Genomic DNA, 20,132 nt, shown 5'->3' on the forward strand with positions numbered 1-20,132 from the left:
TACAATGACTCAGAAGTGGTCAGGACTGTCATATGAGCAGGAAATGCTGATGTCCCAGAATCCAAATTCCAAAGTCATCATTTACTGGAAGTCACACATGAATGTACACTATGAATTTGTTTATTTCAGCATTTGTTTCGTCCGTGTGGAGCAGGTCACTTTATTCTGGACTAAGAAAATCCAGTAACCCCTCACTGCAGCATTGATATTGGAATACAGCAAATGGACCCTAATATTAAAAGACCGATGACATCACTGGGAATGCAGCCTATCCAATCACTAGAGACCAGTGACATCACTGAGAATGCAGCCTATCCAATCACTAGAGACCAGTGACATCACTGAGAATGCAGCCTATCCAATCACTAGAGACCAGTGACATCACTGAGAATGCAGCCTATCCAATCATTAGCTAAGTAGAAAAAACATCACAGACGCATATTTATTTTAGAATGAGAAGATGTTTATTTAAAATGTCAGCATCAAACACAGAAATATTTATTTAGCGTCCTCATTCAATTTCTTTGTTCATGAGCTGTGATGAAGCCTAAAATTTGATTTATGGATAAAACACAACCTAAACAGCAGCATTAAATCTTCAGTGTTTAAAGGTCGTCCAGGCACTCAGCATTTACCAGTCCATATAATCCTGCCTACTGAAAAGAACTTTCACATTACAATGGTGGCATCACCTTACCATGGGGTAAAGCTGGTTAGATGTAAATCCTAAGTAAATGGCATTGTTTTGTTTCCTATGCTTCATTACTGCGGCTGATTTCCTGCAGCCATTTCCCGCCTTCATTGTCTCCAGTAACGGCTGCATGCCAATTGTATGGATGGCATCTTGATGGTAACAATCGTGGACCATGTCTGCTTATTTCCTAATGTTCACTTAGTCTCCATGTACAATAAAAGAGAAATAGAACAGACTGCTGCTGCCACGAGAAGCTGCAGATTTATAAAGAATGAAAAGGAGATTAGCATAGCATAAGCAAGATTTCAGTTATTCGGTTTACACTTACTTTAGTGAGTTCGGTACTTCAGCCATAAGACAGTAACTGGTGGCATGTACCAGTTATATATAAGAAGTAAACCGAGACTTCCACAAATCTCTGGCAGAATTAGCTGGGTGACGGACTGGATCATTAAGGGATAACATTAAATATCCCAGCAATAAAAAAGTAAAATCTGCATGCTAAAAAATTAAAACTTAATTTGTGGTAATTTCCCTAAAATAAAAAAATATAATTAAAAACAAGTCAGACGTTTCATTTAAACTGGCCAGGTGTAGTAGGAGTCTGTTTCCACCGCTTGCATTGGTTTACAAGCTCAATCATTGTCACCAATCTTCAGGTTTTACTTCCACCTCATGCCGCCTTGTGATCTATGTGTAAGTGGAGGTTCCTGACCCCATTGGGAGGCGTTTCCTGACACCATTATGGTGTTTCCCGACCCTCTAGGAGGTTATTCGTGACCCCCTGGGCTTTCAGATTGGTGTGTGGGGGTCACAATCACACACGCTTCTCTCTTTGGTTGTACAAGTCAGGGCACAGTATGGTAGGTCCGGTATACAACACAGTCTAAGATTGGATCTTGAAAGTGAAGAGTTTCTATTGAAGATTTTTGATATTGAAGGCTAAAACAGTCAAGGAGTATAGATTAGGTTCCAGGCAGCAGCTGTAGATGGGGCATAATGCAGAAAGGGTTAATCATCACCAATGCCCCCTCTACCACCCTCTAATAGAGGACTCCAGGTTGCCAGCAATGTCAGTGAAACCCTTGGCAGACGTTATCCATAGCACGAGTAATGCTGTAAAACACAAAACAGAATTCTGTGAATTTCTGAAATACTGAATATTCTATGACAGCAGAAGGTGCGCACCAATCTAGACCTTCAAAAGGCAGTTTAGAGAAGGAGCAGCTATGAAGCACAAAGCACAAGAAAATATACCAATATTCAAAGATCTAACCTGTTATCATGTGCAAAAAAGCGGTCTCCGCTGACTATAAAACGCAAATATTTGTGCAACATGCAGGACTGTGTCAGGACATCTCTGGATCATGTATTCCAATCACCAATAAGAGCACCAATAGTGCAACCCATACTAGCATTAGCTGAACTGCGACCTATTGCTCCCTGTGGTGCAATAAAGGTGACCTAGTCAGTCCCAATGGCAACTTCCTGTAAGCAGGAGGCACAAGATCCCGGAGAGTTTAGTATTTAACTTGTATTGCAATAGACCACTAAAAGGAATTTTCCAGACATATGACGGGGCCTTTTATCAGCCATTTATCAAGCTAAAGCTATCAAGGCTCTGTGAATTTCTATTATCACACAAACCTTCTATGCAGCTAAGGGATTTAAAATAGAAGCCACATGACCATCCTATTCTGCTCTGGTTAGATGGAGGGGTTATATGGCCTGTGTCCCCCAAGGAGGGCTAATGGGGGCAGCTGACGAATGCCAGCCAACCGCCCATTAAAGTCACCTCCACACACTCATTTTAAACCAGCATGGTAGTGGTGGCATGGTGCAAACTGAATCACCAATTACACAAAATAAACTTCCCCCGAGTTTTCCATGTTCCGGTAAGAGTTTAATCATGACATTCACCTACTGAGAGCTCTAGCCTGGCAGAAGTATCTCAGGGGAATAAATACACAGCAGCTACAAATGGCAATCAATCAACCAAGACAAAAGTTGTCTAAATAGGGAAGCAGTAAAACCTCTGGATCCATTGAGTCCCCAAAGCAAAAAGGAAATTAAAGACATAAAATGGTTCTTTTTATATAGCACCCAAAGAGAAAGGACCAAAAAATTGGCCCCAAATGAAGCTAACAAATATGTTCACTGACCATGATGCAGTTTACTTATCCCCACTCTTTGCATGCAATCATATTTGCAATTCTGTGGTTGATAATGACTGAAAATTGCCACAGGAAGCATGGAATGTAAAGGATCGGAATTGTTACCTCTCCAGTGGGTATCCGGATTCACAGAGGTTCACCAGAGTGTACAGCTGTCTCATGGAGATTTCATACTGCAATGGTAAGGACACAGTCATATCATCGTTAGCAAGAATAACTATTTACATAATGAAAACAACATCTTCCAATTACTGGCTGTCTGACACAGAATAATGGCTCAGGGGTTGGGATGTAACAGAACCGGGGATATACAGCATATTCACTACAAATATTGGCTCCAATAACACAAACACCTTAAGCATAATTTAAGGTTACAGGAATTACTTTATAAATCAGTATTTTTCTAGGGTTGCCATCATGTGACACTTCACCTCCTTTCCCCTGGAATAATGAACATCAATTCTTTCATGGGACTCCAGCCAAAAGCTACTGCCATTGCCAAATGAAGAATGGGGGAAAGTAGTGCTTAGCAATACAGGACTGTATGGGAATGGGTGATGCAGAAAAGGAAAGGGTGACAGCACTGCAATGGGTTAACCAGCCTTCATACACAGTTGTCACCCTTTGGCATCAAGTGATCTATAGGTATGAAACTGAATAACTATGCACAGCTGTAACATGGCATACTGACACATACGGAGACTTTACAGTAAAACAAACAATTTGGGGTTTTGCCGGGGTACACTTTTAAATCCCACCTGACCCTGAATCTAGGCAGCCAGTAAAGTCTTTAACCTGACCCCTATCCAAGCACCTAATAATAAGGGAAATTCAAACCTGACCCCAGATCCAATCAGTATTGTCCCAAATCTTACCCCGGATACAGAGCTCGTAGTAAGGGGAGTCCAATATCAAAGGCAGAATGACAAAATATTCTCTAATGAATAACATGTTTTATATATAAAGACATGTGGCAAAATAAAATAATTATTGTGCCCTATGAAGAGTCCCTGTCACAACCCCTGGGGAAGCAGCAGATTGGCTCCATATTTGTTTTAGGGGGTGACAATACTTACGAGAGGATTGTGCCAGTTGAAGCACTGGCTTTTGAAGTGTTCAGCGGCTGCGCGGTAACATGAACGATCGTTAATATCGGTCTGATCACTAAGAATCTCTTCTGTCATTTCATCAGATTCTGTCACCAAGGAAACAATCTTCTTCACGGATTCTTTGATCAAGGCTTTGGCCTGGAGGAGAGACAAGAAGGACAAAGGATTGATACAAAAACCTCCTACAATATAATTGGTTCCTCTTAATACACAAAAGGGTAAAAAAAACGAGAACTTTTCGAACAAGAAAGTTCCTAGGTCAGGGATTCAACTTTTTTCCATTGTGGTTATATGACACAGCTTACCCACTAAGCCACCGTCAAGTTGGCCATTGGACAAACTCAAGGCACCGACGCATTGATGACATCACTATTGTGCGCAGACCTCCTGCTGGAGAGTGTCCAGTGTTAAACTGAGAGCACTGCTCAATGCAAGGGAACTGCCTGCTACGCCAGGGGAAAATATGAAACCAATAAAAAGTCAGATTCAGGTTATTAAACTAGCCGATTTTCAATGTGCATTTGATATTCTTTGCAATTAATGTAAAACTTCAATAAAGGTTTTTTTTTATATGCAATGGAAGTTACATATCATTCAAATCTTTTAACTTAGGTTTGCGTTTGCCGCCATCTGTTTATACAAGTGACAGGGTAACCTCACCTCCTGCAGGGACTTTATCCTGGCCATTATATCCCGGGCCTCAGTAACATCGTTTGTAGCCAAGAACTTCCTCTTGAGAATGGCCATGGGCACGTCTGGGCTGGGGGTCAGATGCAGATTGTGTATTGGCTCCAGTGTCACCCTAGGGGCCACAGTTTTACCACTGCCCTGGAACTGTCTCACCTTCATCTTGGAAATAGTCTGGTGGGGTAAAAGCAAAAAAATACAGATTTTAAATGACAAAGTCCTATTAGGTTTATATACTCTAAGTGTTATTAGTACATGACAGGCCAGTTACAGTCTATATCTGTGTTTCTCAACATTTATAACATGTGGATACCCGTAAAATAACTTTTAGATCTTCAGGGCCGCCTTCTATAATTCCTATATACAGCTCACAGTACATTAGTGTGGTGGTCAGTGGGAAAATTTCCTCTTACATTGCTGGCCATTGGGAATAATACCACTCTTACAAATCCAGGGGATCATAGAACAAGTTGGTGAGTGTATCGGCTTTATTTACACCCTTTATCGTCTGGACTCCAAAGCGTTGGGGGTGCCTTAAATGGTTTGAGAGTGAAACTTCTTTCTCTCCCTTTCTTGATTAATTTTCATCTTTAACAAGAACATTTTCAGATTTCAGTTCTATGGTCCTTTGGTTTTTCTGATCTGCTGGCAACGGCTCCCTAATTTGTGTGCATCTTTACAGCCATTATCTCCTACATAGGGGATATTTAACTCATTCCTCAGGAAGCAGCCAAGTGCTGCGAAACGCTTTAAATTAGAAATCTTTCTCTACCTTCTACTGGAGAAAATCACTCCCAAAAGATATGTTGTAGGGCAGGGGTAGGCAAACTCCGGTCTTTAGGCCAAATATGGCCTAGCCAGTAGTCCGTTCCAGCTTATTGCCCCCCCCCCCCGGTCAATCCGGCCTAATCCCGGCCGGCAATCCGTGGCTCCAGAGGCGTATGCAGGGGTAAGGGGACATTCCCTCTTCTCCGTTTGCAATGCATACGGAGGAGGATTTCCCTTCAGGAGCGTTCTTGGTGGGGAGTGGAGCCATCAGCGTGGGACTCGAGAGAGAAAGTCTGGCCTAGTGTGCCTTCTTGACCTCCGAAAATGGCCTAGTAGCCAAAAAAAGTTTGCTGACCCCCATTGTAGGGGGTTGATATACTGTATACATTGCAAAAGTCACATTATGAAACTCTAAACATTGCTATTTTCTTTTATCCAATGTTTGTTGTATGTAGTTTTTTTATACAAAATAAAAATTTGTTGTTTTGATATGGTAGCCCTCAAAAGTCCCACTTTCTGGATTCTTTTGTTCAGATCTTCCTGCAATACCTTAGGGACATGGCTTCTCTTTTCTCTGTTGTACATATAGGGGCTCCTTCATATTGTACATGTTTAAATAGTTCAACTTAACTGATACCAATGATCTTTTTGGAGTCAGAAATCTCTCATTGCTCAAGGAACCCCAAGCAACCTTTGGAGGAACCCTAGGATGCCACAGACCTCTGGTCCCCTGGGAAGCAATACTAAGAAAGTAGCAAAGTCTGCTAATGTAATATGTGCTGCCACCTTGCACAGACATAGGTACAAAGTATTACTGCCATTAAAACGTCATTGAAGCAAATCCTAGGAAGAGATTGCTGCAGAGGACCACAAATTTCAGTAAGTCAGTGTCTATACATCCCACAGATAGCGAATATTTCCATCACTTACCCGGTTTCCATACTGCATAACGTGACTAGAGTTAGTGTGTTTCTTGACCAGTAAAAATTGTTTGTGTAGAGTCTCCTTTGACAGATCCTCCTACAAGAAATATTATTTATCAATCAAAAGTAATCAATTGTAATGCCAGAGGTGATCCAATAATTAAAACATCTAAATTCTATTTAAAAAATGTCTATCTAATGCTACAAATACAACATAAACATCCCCATTATTATCCCCAGGTTGGACATATTGATTGGCCTGCTTTGTAGATGTCATTCATGGCTTTTCCCAAATATCCAATCACAAAGTACATTAATAAACAGATCCAGATTGAAGAAGTTACTTTATTGCTGTCTATATTCAATTTATCATATAGTATAAATGAATTATCTCTACCAAATGTTAATTTCAAATAACGAGAACTGTTTGCGGATTGGCTGCTGCTAGACAGCTCATACTCCGGGTGTCATAACTAACCTGGGATGTCATGACTCCCCTATAGGAGCATAGAAGTGAAATCATCCTATCACCTATGTACAAATTGGGGAATTATACCGAGTTTACATAGAAACTCACCATATCGGAGTCCTCCATCCAGCTGACGCTGTAAAGATCGCCAAGGTATGTGTCTCGTAATTCATCATAATAACAGGCGTAAGAGGATTCCTGGGGATTGGCTGCTGTGGTGGCATAAACTGTAAAAAAATAATATAAAGAGCGATTAGTTATCCACACCAGACAACATGCACTCTGGTGAATACATTTCAGACATGGTGAACATCAGTGTGAATGCTGCCACTCTGTAGAATTATCAGCAGCATCCGGACACATTGGTAAACTCTGTATTGCCCATAAGAGTACAAGGGAAACAAGTGATCACATTTTTATCTATTGTTTGTAGTTAGGAAATGCTGGGTCCAAACCGATGTATTGGGCTCCTCTTTATTGTGGTATATTGGGGATATACTATATATATATATATAGTATTGGGATATATTGGGATATTGGGATTGGGAACACAGTATTGGGATATATATTGGGTTCGGATAGTTGATAGGGGGTACAAAGGGAAGATTTACATGCGGGCCTTGTATCACGTGATCCTTTAAAACACAAAGTTGCAAACTGACGCAAAGTTGTTCATTTTATTGAATTAATTTACATATTTCAGAGTTTCAGAGTTGGGGAGAACCATTTCAGAGTTCTCCCCAGGCTCTTTTAGCTGGTTGCATCACCGAGCACTTTTCAGTGCTCCCGCCTACAGCTTCTTCCAACCCAAATTCTGGGGAGAATATTGTATTTAGATTTACTAAACAAAGCAGCATTATACACTGCGGAAAACACATTTATGTGTGAAAGAACTACATGTTGGCCTCGCCTGAAAGCGTACCTAAACTGAAAATTTTCACTTTAAATAAAAGGGTAGAGAACCACTTACTGCAAGGCAAAAATTCAGTTTTTTTTTTTTTTTGGGTGCAATCAGGGGGGCAGTACCGCCCTCTAATTCTTGGCCACCTAGGCGGTCAAGAATGAATAAGATTGCAAAGCCTCCAGGGAAACCTACGTCAGGCATCTCGGGCATGCACAGAAGGAGCCTTTTTGCTCAAATAGAAAAATTTGCCTATCTCATGCATGCCCAGTGAGTTTGGCAATTTTTTTCCATTCTACGTTACCCGATCTCAGGCCCGGGTCGGGTGACGTAGGATGAAGAACCCGGAAGAGAAGACGAAGATGGCGGCGCCCAGAGCGTTGGCTCCAGGACAGATGCCGGACACCCCTGGAGTGATCGGACTGCGCTGCAAGATTGAAGGTGTTTTTATTTATTTTTTGACTTTTGAGTACAGTTCCTCTTTGTAACCCTTTGACAATTTACTGCGATTGCAATCACATGATTTGTCAGCAGAATAAACAGCTGTTCTTAAAGCATCATGTGACATACAAAGTGGTTTTCAGTTCTGCAAATCGTGTCTGTGTGTAAGGAATACATCAGGGGTTGTACAGACATCTGCGTGGGTCTTCAGTGCGATTTGTGAGGGTGTAGTTATATATAAGGAAGTGAAACAAAAAAAAGGCAGTTTACATAAAGTACTGAAGCAGCACATTGATCCCTTGTGTATAAAAATATATTTTGTCTGAACTGACCATCCTCTTCCATGCTTCATCTGTACTGGGGCCTAATTATAGAGCCGTACGGGTGATATGCATCAGTCCGGGGCCTTGGTTCTGCTGATAGGATTAGGGTTCTGTATGCAATGGATCAGCATTGTGCAGCTTTGTTACTTTTATTTATAAACCGTGACAGTGATTGGTCCCAGAGGTTGCCAGCTCTGATATCAGAGGGCAGAGATCTGTCAGGCAGCAAAGGCTTTGGGGTATCAGTACATTAAGAGATTTAATGACTGCAGAGCAATCAGACCCCGGTGCCAATCATGAAAGGATCTGCAATACCATTTTCCAAAGACAACCTATCTAGTTAAATGCTTGGCGTCTTTGCTTCAAGGAGAATACTGACAAATCCTAAAATCACACTTACCGTCAATGTTGTTGGGCAGGTGATTCATCATGGATCCTGATTCACAGGCCTCGATGTATAGAACCATCTGTAAGGCAAGTCTCATGTCACTCATACAAGATAATACACAATAAAATAATAAATCAGTGGGCAAATCTCTGTAGACGCTTCCTAGACACCTCCGAGGAGGCTACCAGAGTGCAGGGGGGGGGGATTTTTACCTTTTTGTACTTCTTGTTGTTATACATGTATTGAATGGTCTTGTTCAGATCCTCGACATGGAGCTGAAATAAAATATACAAGTCCAAGGATTACTACAAATACAAGAAACATTTCTATGAATAAGGCTAAAAAAATGATTGGTAGCATAGAGATGTGTGAGGGATGCAGAGATGTATAACGTCCCTATACCTGCATAATGAGTTTAATATTTATTATCTGCCCGACTCTACTGTATGGTCCAAGATTTATCTTTCATGAAGATATAAAAATATAAAATATTTATTATCTCAAAATATATCCCAATCCCAATATATCAAATATATCTCAATCTGCCTGTTTAGGAGACACCCTAAGTTACCTAAAATTTATCTTTTCCCCTATTATTATAAAACAGTATTCATATAGCGCCGACATATTACGCAGCACTGTACAAAGTCCATAGTTGGGCAAATTTTTTGGGGGGAGTCAATAAACCTAACTGTTTTTGGAGTGTGGGAGGAACCCGAAGTTCCCAGAGGAAACCCACATAAACACGGGAAGAACTTGCAAACGCCATGCAGATGGTGTCCTAGCCGAGATTTGAACCTGAAGCCCAGCACTGCAAAGGCCAGAGTGCTAACCTGAACTACCGTACTGCCCCTATTAGTGATTTATCCATGCAATGTTCTGCACAGTAGCTCCATGCAGAGGCAGCCATTTTGGCAGAGGCAGAGCTTTGCTTCCCTTACATCAGAGCCTCCGGAAAGAAAAGCAGTGAGCAGTACATTAGTAACATCACCACATCACACTCCAAAGCTCCTGAGACTCCAATCAGAGGCAGCAGTGCCTTAGGTGAACTCACACTACAGATATACAGCTATGAAGCTACAAGCCAGAGGTGGCCAGGCACACACACAAGCAATTGTTCTTTTCTAAGATGAATTCTAGATGACATTTCTGAATGTTTCACATAACAAAACAAATTCGCCTTTTAAATTCAATCCACTATATCAGACAATGATTTTATGTTTGATAAAAATTAAGCAGACGTGAATGGGGTATGAAAGCAGTTGTGTCTAATAACTAAAAAACTGGTTTCCTTTTCTGCTTTTCTTCCAGCAGAAGTGAAAGAAAATGGAATTCCGAATGTTAAATAGTACAGGCAGCTGTAGCCACAGGTGGGGGAGATACGTACGTCATCATTGGGAAAGGCCAGAAGACCTGGTGCTCCGTGATCAGTGAAATACACAAACACATGGTCGTTAGGGCCACTGCAAGAGAAAAAGAAATGTTTTTACTTACCCAGAAAATACACAATACATAAAAACTAAACAGAGACCCAAACAGAATTACTGATGTATTTATAAAGCAGCTTTGGCTTTATATTTCTATCCAGAAATTAAAGTTATATAAGAGGAAAGGAAACTGCTCTATTTAAAACATCCTCAGGGGCCAATATCAGGCCAATATCAGACAAGAATCTGGCCTGCATACAATGCCCGTCGTCAAAACGACCGTCCTGGTGGATCTATGGACTATGGACGACGAACTATCCTAATGCAAGGGAAGGGGGAGAGCGCGCAGTGCTCTCCCCCTCCTAGCTCCGTCGAGCAGAACTACAGCACTTATTCATGCATTGTGCAGTCCTTAGTCATTGGAAAGGATCATTGCACGTGTGTATGCAGCTTTAGTTTTGAAAACATGCCATCTGTATTGTACTAAAATCCCAAGAAGAGTTCTCAGCCCTGCCCGTACCACTCAGGAATTTCTCCTCCCCCCAATTGTCTCTCTACATATGCATACATTCATTTCTGTGCAAAACAATGCTGCTGCCTGGACTGCCCACACACTGTATACCCAAAAGGTTCTGGAAAGAGGTTGCTCCGGGGATGTCATTAAGGAAAGGTGCAAATTTACTTCTGTACACAGTATGTTTCCATTGAACCTTCCCAATAAAAGTTAAATTTCTCAAGAAATAATCAAAAATAAAAATGAATAGGTGCAAAAATTTGACAAGCTTTGTAATGAGGAGGCAGGGACTGATATGAACTTTTCCTCATTAAAAGATAAGAAAAAAAATGCCATTATGTAAATTATGACTTTTTGTCCTAATATCCGTTGCTAATTTCTGATCTTCATCTTTAGTCACTTGTATCCTGTCCAACATGGCTTGAGATATACAACCGTCACACGGCAGGGGTGTCTGAAGTTTGGCTACTGACTAACAGCTGTGCTTCTTATTCCTTATTCTAAGTGATAGGCAAGATGGTAGCACCAAGCGGAGAAGTAATTTGGTCTCAGAGGACAGTGTGAAGCAGAATACCAATCATATTCTGTAGTGGATTCTGTAAACAATGAAAAAGGGAACAGTTCCCCTAAAAGAGACCAGGACCACATTGATACATATCACTTGGTTTCATTTTAAGGTGATAATTGACATTTAATTTCAGAAGTGTGAATTCCTATGTTAGATAAATGAGAAGTTCACTTTAAGACACAAAAAAATCAGCAATCTCTTGTAAAATCCCAGCAGCAACTTGTGACCCCGATCCAGACTGAAAAATAAATGACAAACCTTTTAATCACCTTCCCGGATCCTTTGCCTTTTACAGCCTCTGCGTCACCTCTCAGAACAGCCAGGAAATTCTCAGGAGTGACGAGCTAAAAAACACAACAGCCGAACCATAAAAAGTTGTGCAATATTGAGAACTGGTTTGATCACCTGAAAATTTAGTCTAGGCTGGAATATTGGCATAGAAAATCTATGTGTCACTAGGACATCACTATGATAAATGGTTGGGCAAAGCACTGCCAGCATTGTGCCAGCTTTAATAACTTTCAGCTTTCAAATCAAAGGCGAGCCACGGCCGATTCCTAATTCCAATTTATGGTGTGATCTCATCCGATTCTAGAACAGGACCGGTCATCAGTGCTCAGATACAGATTAAGATTAGACACAGGCTCTAGAGAAGCCATTAGCGTCCTTTATACTGGAATGACCTGATCATCAAACATCACATGAAATCTCCACAATCTTCCTTGGAATTAACAGCTTTAATCAATTCAGGATGTCACTGGTCTGATGTAAGAATATGGAAGCTTGTAGCAGGGGCCCTCTGTAGATTGACCAGGCCTTAGGCTACTGCCTAGGTTGCCTTGTGAATTATCTAGCCATGCTAGTGCCTATAGCCTGTTTTTTAAGTGTACCTGTGGTTCAAACATGGCGGGTCGGGGTGTAAGTAGATATGTCTATCTTGGTGATCAGGTGCTTTACAGATGTGCATTTTCATGGCTGCAACCAATAGCAGTGAGTAGTCCTGTCTTGTAAATCTGTTTGCGGACCATGGCTCCTTCTGGCAGAGAAACCACAAGCAGGCCCTGTATCTGCTCTGCAATATTTCCTAATCACCTCTGGGCACCGAGTAAGCCAGGCCGCCACTGGTTTGTAGAAGGTGGATTTACAGTTTTCTGTTATCAAATTAAATTACCATGAATGTTTAAAATTAAAAGGACAGGTACCCTTTAAAATTATTAAGGAACTGTGACCAAGGAAACTGCATCCTATTTAGCTTTTCTTTTATTGATTGAGCCGCGGCTTTTCTATATCTCTGTCTTCAGCATAAACATGGCTGGAAGCATAACACAGGCAAGCATCAGAATCACGAGTCTCACCTCTTTGGTGTAGTCCTTCGGTACTCCTGCGTACACGTCTGTCCCATTAGGACGGTTTATAATGATTCCTTTGGTTGGATTCCTGGACACAAAAATAAAAAATTAGCACATAATATTGTCCCATGCTGCTCACAAGCTACACCAATCAGAATTACCAAAGCTTCCTCTGGACCTATAAAGTATAATTCTGATTATGTGCATTGGTTTGAAGCAAAAAACAAATATTCAATTATCCTTTCAGAAATCTGAACCAGAAACTACAAATGGTATCAGCCGTGCCCAGGGTACCTCTAAACTTTAGAACTCCCACCCCCTAATATGTGCCGTATATAACATTTTGGGTTTAGTTACTTTCACCCAATTTTGTCCACCAATAAAGTACAGGCTCACTACGAATGGAGATTCCTGCAATTGGTTTAAAAAGCAGAATAAAGCTAATTTTAGACTAATAACTTATTTACACCAAAGAAGTTATCTGAACTGAAGATGTTAATATTCAATCTCAAAGGTTTAATAAAAAATAGGTTAACCTTGGGAAGTATCTGAAGCATTACATTCCAGTCCACTTTTGCAGACGAACAGATTGGTAGGGTAACTCATGAAAGTAATCCTAGTGGGAATGGGGATTCCAAGAACCCATCAGTTTACTCCGAATGTGTACGAATGATATAATAAATCTTAACCCTTCTTAACTAGTCTATTGGAAATGAACCCCTAAACTTCAACCTAAACTTATCAACTTAAACCTAACCTTTTCCTTACCTGTAACCCTAAATCTAAACGTCACCTCATTAGTAAAGCGTTATTACACGCAGCTAAATGATCATGACAATGACATCAAACATTCTTCTCTTAATACAAAAAAAAACAAATTCTGTTTTTGGACTCCATTCCTTGTTTGGATCAGTACAAAGGTTTTATAAATTGTAGGTTTATTTAAAGTGAATCTTGACCTAACATGCAGGGAGCATTTATGTGGCTGCGTCCCCTCACCCCATTACTTGCTGTCAAAACACAACATTAAGGAAAAAACTTGTGTAATGTAAAAACTAGATATTGCAAATGAAATTAAAACAGCAAAAGCACATATACCCAGAGCTGACAGATACTGGGGGTGCTGTTATCCCAATAGAGACTAGAATATGGAAAATCAAGAGTAAGCTTGTCTCCTCCTGACTATACGGCTTCATTACTGGTGATCTGCAGGCCCAGTTGGGAGGAGGAAGGGGTGCAGCCCTTTGTTATCCAGCTCTAATAAGGTATATGCATATTTTGGGTATCCAGGGAGCTTAAGGAGTTTATAAGCGAGGTGCAAACCAACAAGTGTACCCAGCTATGTCCTGCCAGCACCTAACATGGAGCAGCAAAAAGGCCGGAGTTTCCCACCCGGTCATGAGCTCTAAATTACTTTTACAGCATAGGTTGCAGGTCGTGCCCTTTTACCCCAGTCCATTTGCAGAACACAAGGCAGCCCTCTATTCCACCTCCCCCATGGCCATTCCCTGCATACACCTCATAGTAAAGTACCTATCAATAGCTATGGGCAGAATAGAATCATTATACAAAATTAGAAATGTATCATCAGCAGAGCAGTTCACAAGCCCAGACACAATGAGAATACACTTTTATCAGTAAAGCTGAGCGATCCAGCAAACCTGAAATGGATCTGGTCCAGAAGTGAAAACATTTGCTTACAAATAGCTAATGACTTTTAGGAAATCCATTCCAGGTCTGCTGGATCGTCCAGCCTCACTGATGAAAGTGTATCCTCTCCAGCCTTGGAGAGCTTTAATAAATCAAGGCCAATGCCGACCGGAACACACAGAGCGGCTTCCATGGCCTACTTTCTTCTATAAAAGCTCCATTTAAAACATTGTTTACGTTTCAGGTTTTTTATGGTTTTCTAGTTTTATTGTATGCAGCACTTACTCCTCATTATCTGCGATATCATCGTACATCATCACTACAATCTGCTCATCGGGGATGCCATTTTTCTTGACAATTTGATAAGCGTGGCACACGTCAGCCTAGAAATACAAAGTCAGAAGCAAATGTTATGTCAGTAGAATAGTGTACAGGTTTTACAGCTCTTTCATTTAGGAGTTACCGAGATGGCATTGTAATGAGATTCAATAATAGGGGGGAAATCTGAAAACATCAGATTATATTCATGTATCACTGTCTGTATTAGTCTGTCATTTGCAATCCCTATTTAATGTACAGCGCTGCGTAATATGTTGGCGCTATATAAATCCTGTTTATTGTCATTTGCAATCCCTATTTAATGTACAGCGCTGCGTAATATGTTGGCGCTATATAAATCCTGTTTATTAATAATAATAATAATAATAATAATTTCATTTCAATCTCTGCATTCTAAATACTACCAAACCCCACAGCACTGAGCTGTCCCCTCCTGCACCATGGGTAAGAGGAGGAAGTGCCCAAAATATGATAAAGATTCCTAAAACTCCCACTTGTTGTCGCTGATGAAATCTCTGGGTTCTGAATGGAGGATGCAGTAGGTATTGGTTACTGAAAAACAACATTATCCCCATACCAAGATTTTCTTCTTTATGAAGAACAGGGGTGTCAAACTCTGGACCCCAACGTCCTTTTTTTTTGGCCCCCAAAGGAATCCTAAATATAAACAGCAGCTGGCACGCTGCTGCATTGAAATAGCACAGCTACAATTGCCGGCATCACTGGCGTCTATAGACAAGCAGGCTCTTTGCCTATGTGTGGCCCCGCATTGTTTTATAGACGCAAATAATTCCGGGAATTTTAGTAGCAGTGCTATTTCAATGAAGAGGGAGTTCCAGAGGCGGGCCACTCATAAGATTTAGCTCCGCATTGACCGCGTCTGGCATTTCCAGCACTCCCCCTTGCTCCCCACTTTTCCTGGCTACTCCAAGGCATGGACTTGAATGGTTGGATTTCCATAGAAGAATATTGTTATTATCATTAGCCTGTGCAAAAAGGTTACCATTGAAATTTACAAATAGAGAAAGAGGCGTAAGATTTTTTTCTTTAAAAAATACCTCCATTATACGAGTAAGCTTGTTCCTGATTGAATGTGCAGCAAAACCTCTTTGTTTCCGAATGAAAAGGTTTTATATCCAATGAGAAGGAAACATTTCCTCAATTTTATCAATAAATTTCAGGGTTGGCCCGCGACTTTGCCTAAGTTTTTGGCCGTCTGTGTATTTGAGTTTGACACCCCTGATGTAGAATAATGTCCATGATCCGAATATACTTTGTTGCCTTGAGGATTGTACGTCCTGAACGTTGGTTTTCAAACATGCTGTGAAAACGCTTTTACTATAAAGCAAGAGCCCTGCACTTTGGAGTGTTGGTGACTTAGGCTGGGTACACATGTGCAATAATTTGCATTCCTTACCAACTACAAAATACTGCACGATGCATGAAGCACATAGCGCCATTCTGCTCTATGGAGAGCGGGAAGAACGATGGAGCGGCACCCCACTGCGCTCGCTTACCTTCACTTCATTACGATCGTTCCTCATTTGTGCATCTGCCAGGACAATCCTTCAGACAACAGATGAGGAGCACTATACACACGCCAGATTTATCTGACATCAGATGAGAATTATCCGACGTATGTACGTACCCATAGTCTTCTATTTTCATGGTTTCTTTCTGTAGAGTTACCCCCCATTCAGTGCCGGAAAACACTGCACTAACACAACTCACTCACATTGAAGATCCTCCAACCAAAGCCCTTTTGCAATGTTACATTTTTGCCCACTTTCTAAAAATATGGTTTCCGCCACTTTTAGTAAATCACACAAAAAATGCATTAAAAAAAAAAAAAAAAAAAGCAGAAGTGCACATGCAGTCTGTGACAGATTGTGGAAAGAGAATATAAAGAGAAAATTCAGGAAGTTTAATAAAAATGCATTTAAAATGCTGCTAGTGGAATTATTAAATCTTAACAACACAGAATACAAACTGATAGTATTGGATCTCTTTCTTAAAATATAGTTTAATTCTGGAGAAGAACAGTCAGCCAATCAGAACAAATCTTCAGTTTTAAATGGTTGTGAATGAGATGATCAAATTTGGGATTTCTTCCTGGTGCACCTTGTCCTGGGCACCTGAACTTTGTGTAATCATCTCAGCTCAGCTGTATCACACCCAGCTGTAATATTCTTTATATACACTTGTTGACTCAGGAGGGCCACTCAGCCCAGTCAACATTACCAGCTTATCACACTATTCAAACAACTCTTGTTTCTGGGTAAATGGCCTAAAAGTACTTCTTGTAACCTTAAGAGAGACTCATATTTCATTTCCAATCTAATTTATCTGATGTAAAGTGTATTTTCAGGCATCAAAGGAAGGGGAAAGGATGACAAAGGTTTTGGCTAAATACAAAGAAAATCTGTTGGTGGATCTAAATGTATTAAAACTTGAGATTTGCAAAACAGTGTGTCAAAAGAGATATACACACATACATTTTATATATATATTTATTTACGAGGGGGTGCTGATAAGTTCCTGGCTTTGCCCCTTCCAGTAGAAATAATGAGTGAGGGGAGATATGGCAGCCTAATATCTTAGTATGTAACTGTTCAAATATCAGATGTTTGCACTTCTCAAAACTGTTTTCCTTTTAGTGAGAAGCTGTGATGGCAGAGGCACAAGCAAGTTTCACGTTGTTACGGGCTGCCATGAAGTTTTTGTTTCTCCAGGGAAAGTCAGCAAAGGACATTCACACTGAGATGTCACAAACACTGGGGGAGAAGTGTCCTTCCTTTCCCTGGAGAAACAAAAATTTCATGACGGCCCGTAACTCCAAGACGTGAAACTTGCTTGTGCCTCGGCCATCACAGCTTCTCACTAAAAGGAAAAACAGTTTTAAGAATCGCAAAGACCTGATATTTGCACAGTTACATACTAAGATATTAGGCTGTCATATGCCCCCACACTCATTATTCTATTTCACCTGGAAGGGGGCAAAGGGGTATATATATATATATATATATATATATATATATATATATACACACACACTCATTAGATCATATCTGTGTGTTGAATGTGTTGCTCCTTTTCAGAAGTCAAATGTATAAAGTGTATATTAAATATAAAACATTTAAAAACAACTTAATGTTATGTTAAATGAGGATGGAAGGTGGTTTTGATCCCTTTACCTGATGTCTGTAGTTGTACCAGCCATTGGAGCCGGCCACCAGGACCACCCAGTGCTTCCCGCCATCTTCTGGGTCATCGATCGGCATTGATGTGGCCAGGACAGAGAGGCCAAGGATTAGTGTTAGCGGAAGCATCTTGTATGAAGTATCAGGACCCTGAAGAGATAACATAGGAAGCGATTATTATTGTTATTAATAAACAGGATTTATATAGCGCTAACATATTACGCAGCGCTGTACATTAAATAGGATTTATACACATATATAATGAGAGGTATTTACTATGCTGTATGTTCCAGTCTTTGGACAGATTAGATATTATCCTAACATATCACCAAGGTTTATTGTTCATATTCTGCCAGTATTTTATATTAATCTTAAATGACAGCGGGTGCTGGCTGCAACTGAAAGAGGATTCCCTGCTGCGGTATTACACAATGACAAACGCCTCAAACCTGATAGGACAGCCAGCTAATCCAGGAGCCCAATCACACCAGGGACAATTTATAGATGAAATAAAAAATATATGAAAAATAATATGAAATAAAAAAAAGGGAGACTAAGCCTCGGGCAGGGGAGGGGAACCCAGCTTTTACCTTTTCTGGGAAAACACTTTCCCTCCTCTGCAATATGTGCCAACAGGAACCTGGCTCCGATCTGGTCACATGACCCGGGTCAGATAACAATGGTATCTGGGTGCATAGCAAGGTGCGCTTCATTGTTAGCACAATTATTTTATGACATTTCACAAATCCTCCCAGCACTTCAACTATAATAAATGGGGTTTTGTTTGTGGGGTCCCAGGTCTCCAACAGTCACACAGGCAGATCTGGGACCGCTGATTCCAAAATGTACTTACAATAAATCTGAGGATCGGCCCATATTCCGGGACCCAAGGGAGCTGCATTACTTTTATTTAATATCACCGGGATTGCAGCCGGAATGCAGGACCAGCTGTGCAGATATTTTTGGAGCCTTGGACTTATTGCCACACAAGCTGCAAGACTCGAATATTGATACCAACAACAGGAAGTGTCAGAGAAACAAGTTTCCCCGGATTCCTAATTGGTACAAAGGGCAACAGCAAAGAAAAATATCAGCAAGAGAGGGAGAGGCTTGTGTATGGAGAACTATCTGTGCTGAATACAGCAACCAATCAGAGGACAGACCTGCTTTTCCTATTGTATAGCAGCAGATGGAGGAATGGCTGACAACACCAAAAGACCGATCAATCTATTGCCCCCCCACCACCAGATCTCCCTCTACATATGGACAGATCTCTCATATTGTATAATACTTTCCCTACTTATTAGAGTGTAAGCTCTTCGGGCAGGGTCCCTTCCTCCTCCTGTGTCACTGTCTGTCATTTGTAACCCCTATTTAATGTACAGCGCTGCGTAATATGTTGGCGATATATAAGTACTTTTTATTAATAATAATAATGATAATCTGTCCCCATTGCCTGCTCTCCCACCATATAGGAACAGATCTCCCATCGCCTGATTTCTCCCCCACATATTGTCAGATCTCTCCATTGCCTTATCTGCACCCACCGCCTGATCTCCCCCCCATAGAGATGGATCTCTCTTGATCACTTGATCTACCCCACAGACTGGGATCATTCATCGGGTCTCTACCATCATAAAGACAGATCCCTCCATTACTTGCCCCCCACATGGGAACAGATCCCTCCAATACCTCCCCTACAGAATAACAGATCTCCCCGTCACCTGATCTCCCCCCACATACCGACAGATCTCTCAGTCGTTGATCTCCCCCCACATACAGACAGTTCTCTCAGTCGTTGATCTCCCCCCACATGCGGAAAGATCTCTCAGTCGCTGTTCTCCCCAGACATACGGACAGATCTCTCCATTGTTGATCTCCCCCCACATACGGACAGATCTCTATATTGTTGACAAAGGCACAGATCTCTCCTGATCACTTGATCTACCCCAGAGAACGGGATCAATTGTCTGATTTCCCCTATCATAGGAGCAGATCCCTCCATTACTTGCCCCCTGCACCCTCACATAGTGGCAGATCCCTCCATTACTTGCCCCCTGCACCCCCACATTGGGGCAGATCCCTCCAATGCCTCCCCCTACAGGATAACAGATCTCTCCATCACTAGATCTTTCACTCCCCTAATTGCCCCCAAACAGATCCAAAGATCTCCCCTCCCCCCCTGACCTCAGATGGCCCCTGGCTGAT

The 20,132-nt window shown here is 41.2% G+C and overlaps 1 protein-coding gene across 1 annotated transcript; it reads right to left on the reverse strand.

The window, feature by feature from the left end:
* Positions 1–441: 441 nt before the first annotated feature.
* LGMN (legumain) lies at positions 442–18,074 on the reverse strand (the record flags this gene model as incomplete). Its single annotated transcript, XM_072427463.1, is given in 13 exon segments — positions 442–1,810; positions 2,974–3,041; positions 3,945–4,115; positions 4,638–4,838; positions 6,363–6,452; positions 6,933–7,051; positions 8,890–8,956; positions 9,090–9,152; positions 10,265–10,340; positions 11,645–11,730; positions 12,742–12,823; positions 14,671–14,768; positions 17,919–18,074. Coding segments are annotated over 13 exon segments (1,299 nt in total). The 3' UTR covers positions 442–1,767.
* Between the last annotated feature and the right edge of the window lie 2,058 nt (positions 18,075–20,132).

This window comes from Pyxicephalus adspersus, chromosome 12 (genome assembly GCF_032062135.1).
Source record: "Pyxicephalus adspersus chromosome 12, UCB_Pads_2.0, whole genome shotgun sequence".
Taxonomy (NCBI): Eukaryota; Metazoa; Chordata; class Amphibia; order Anura; family Pyxicephalidae; genus Pyxicephalus; species Pyxicephalus adspersus.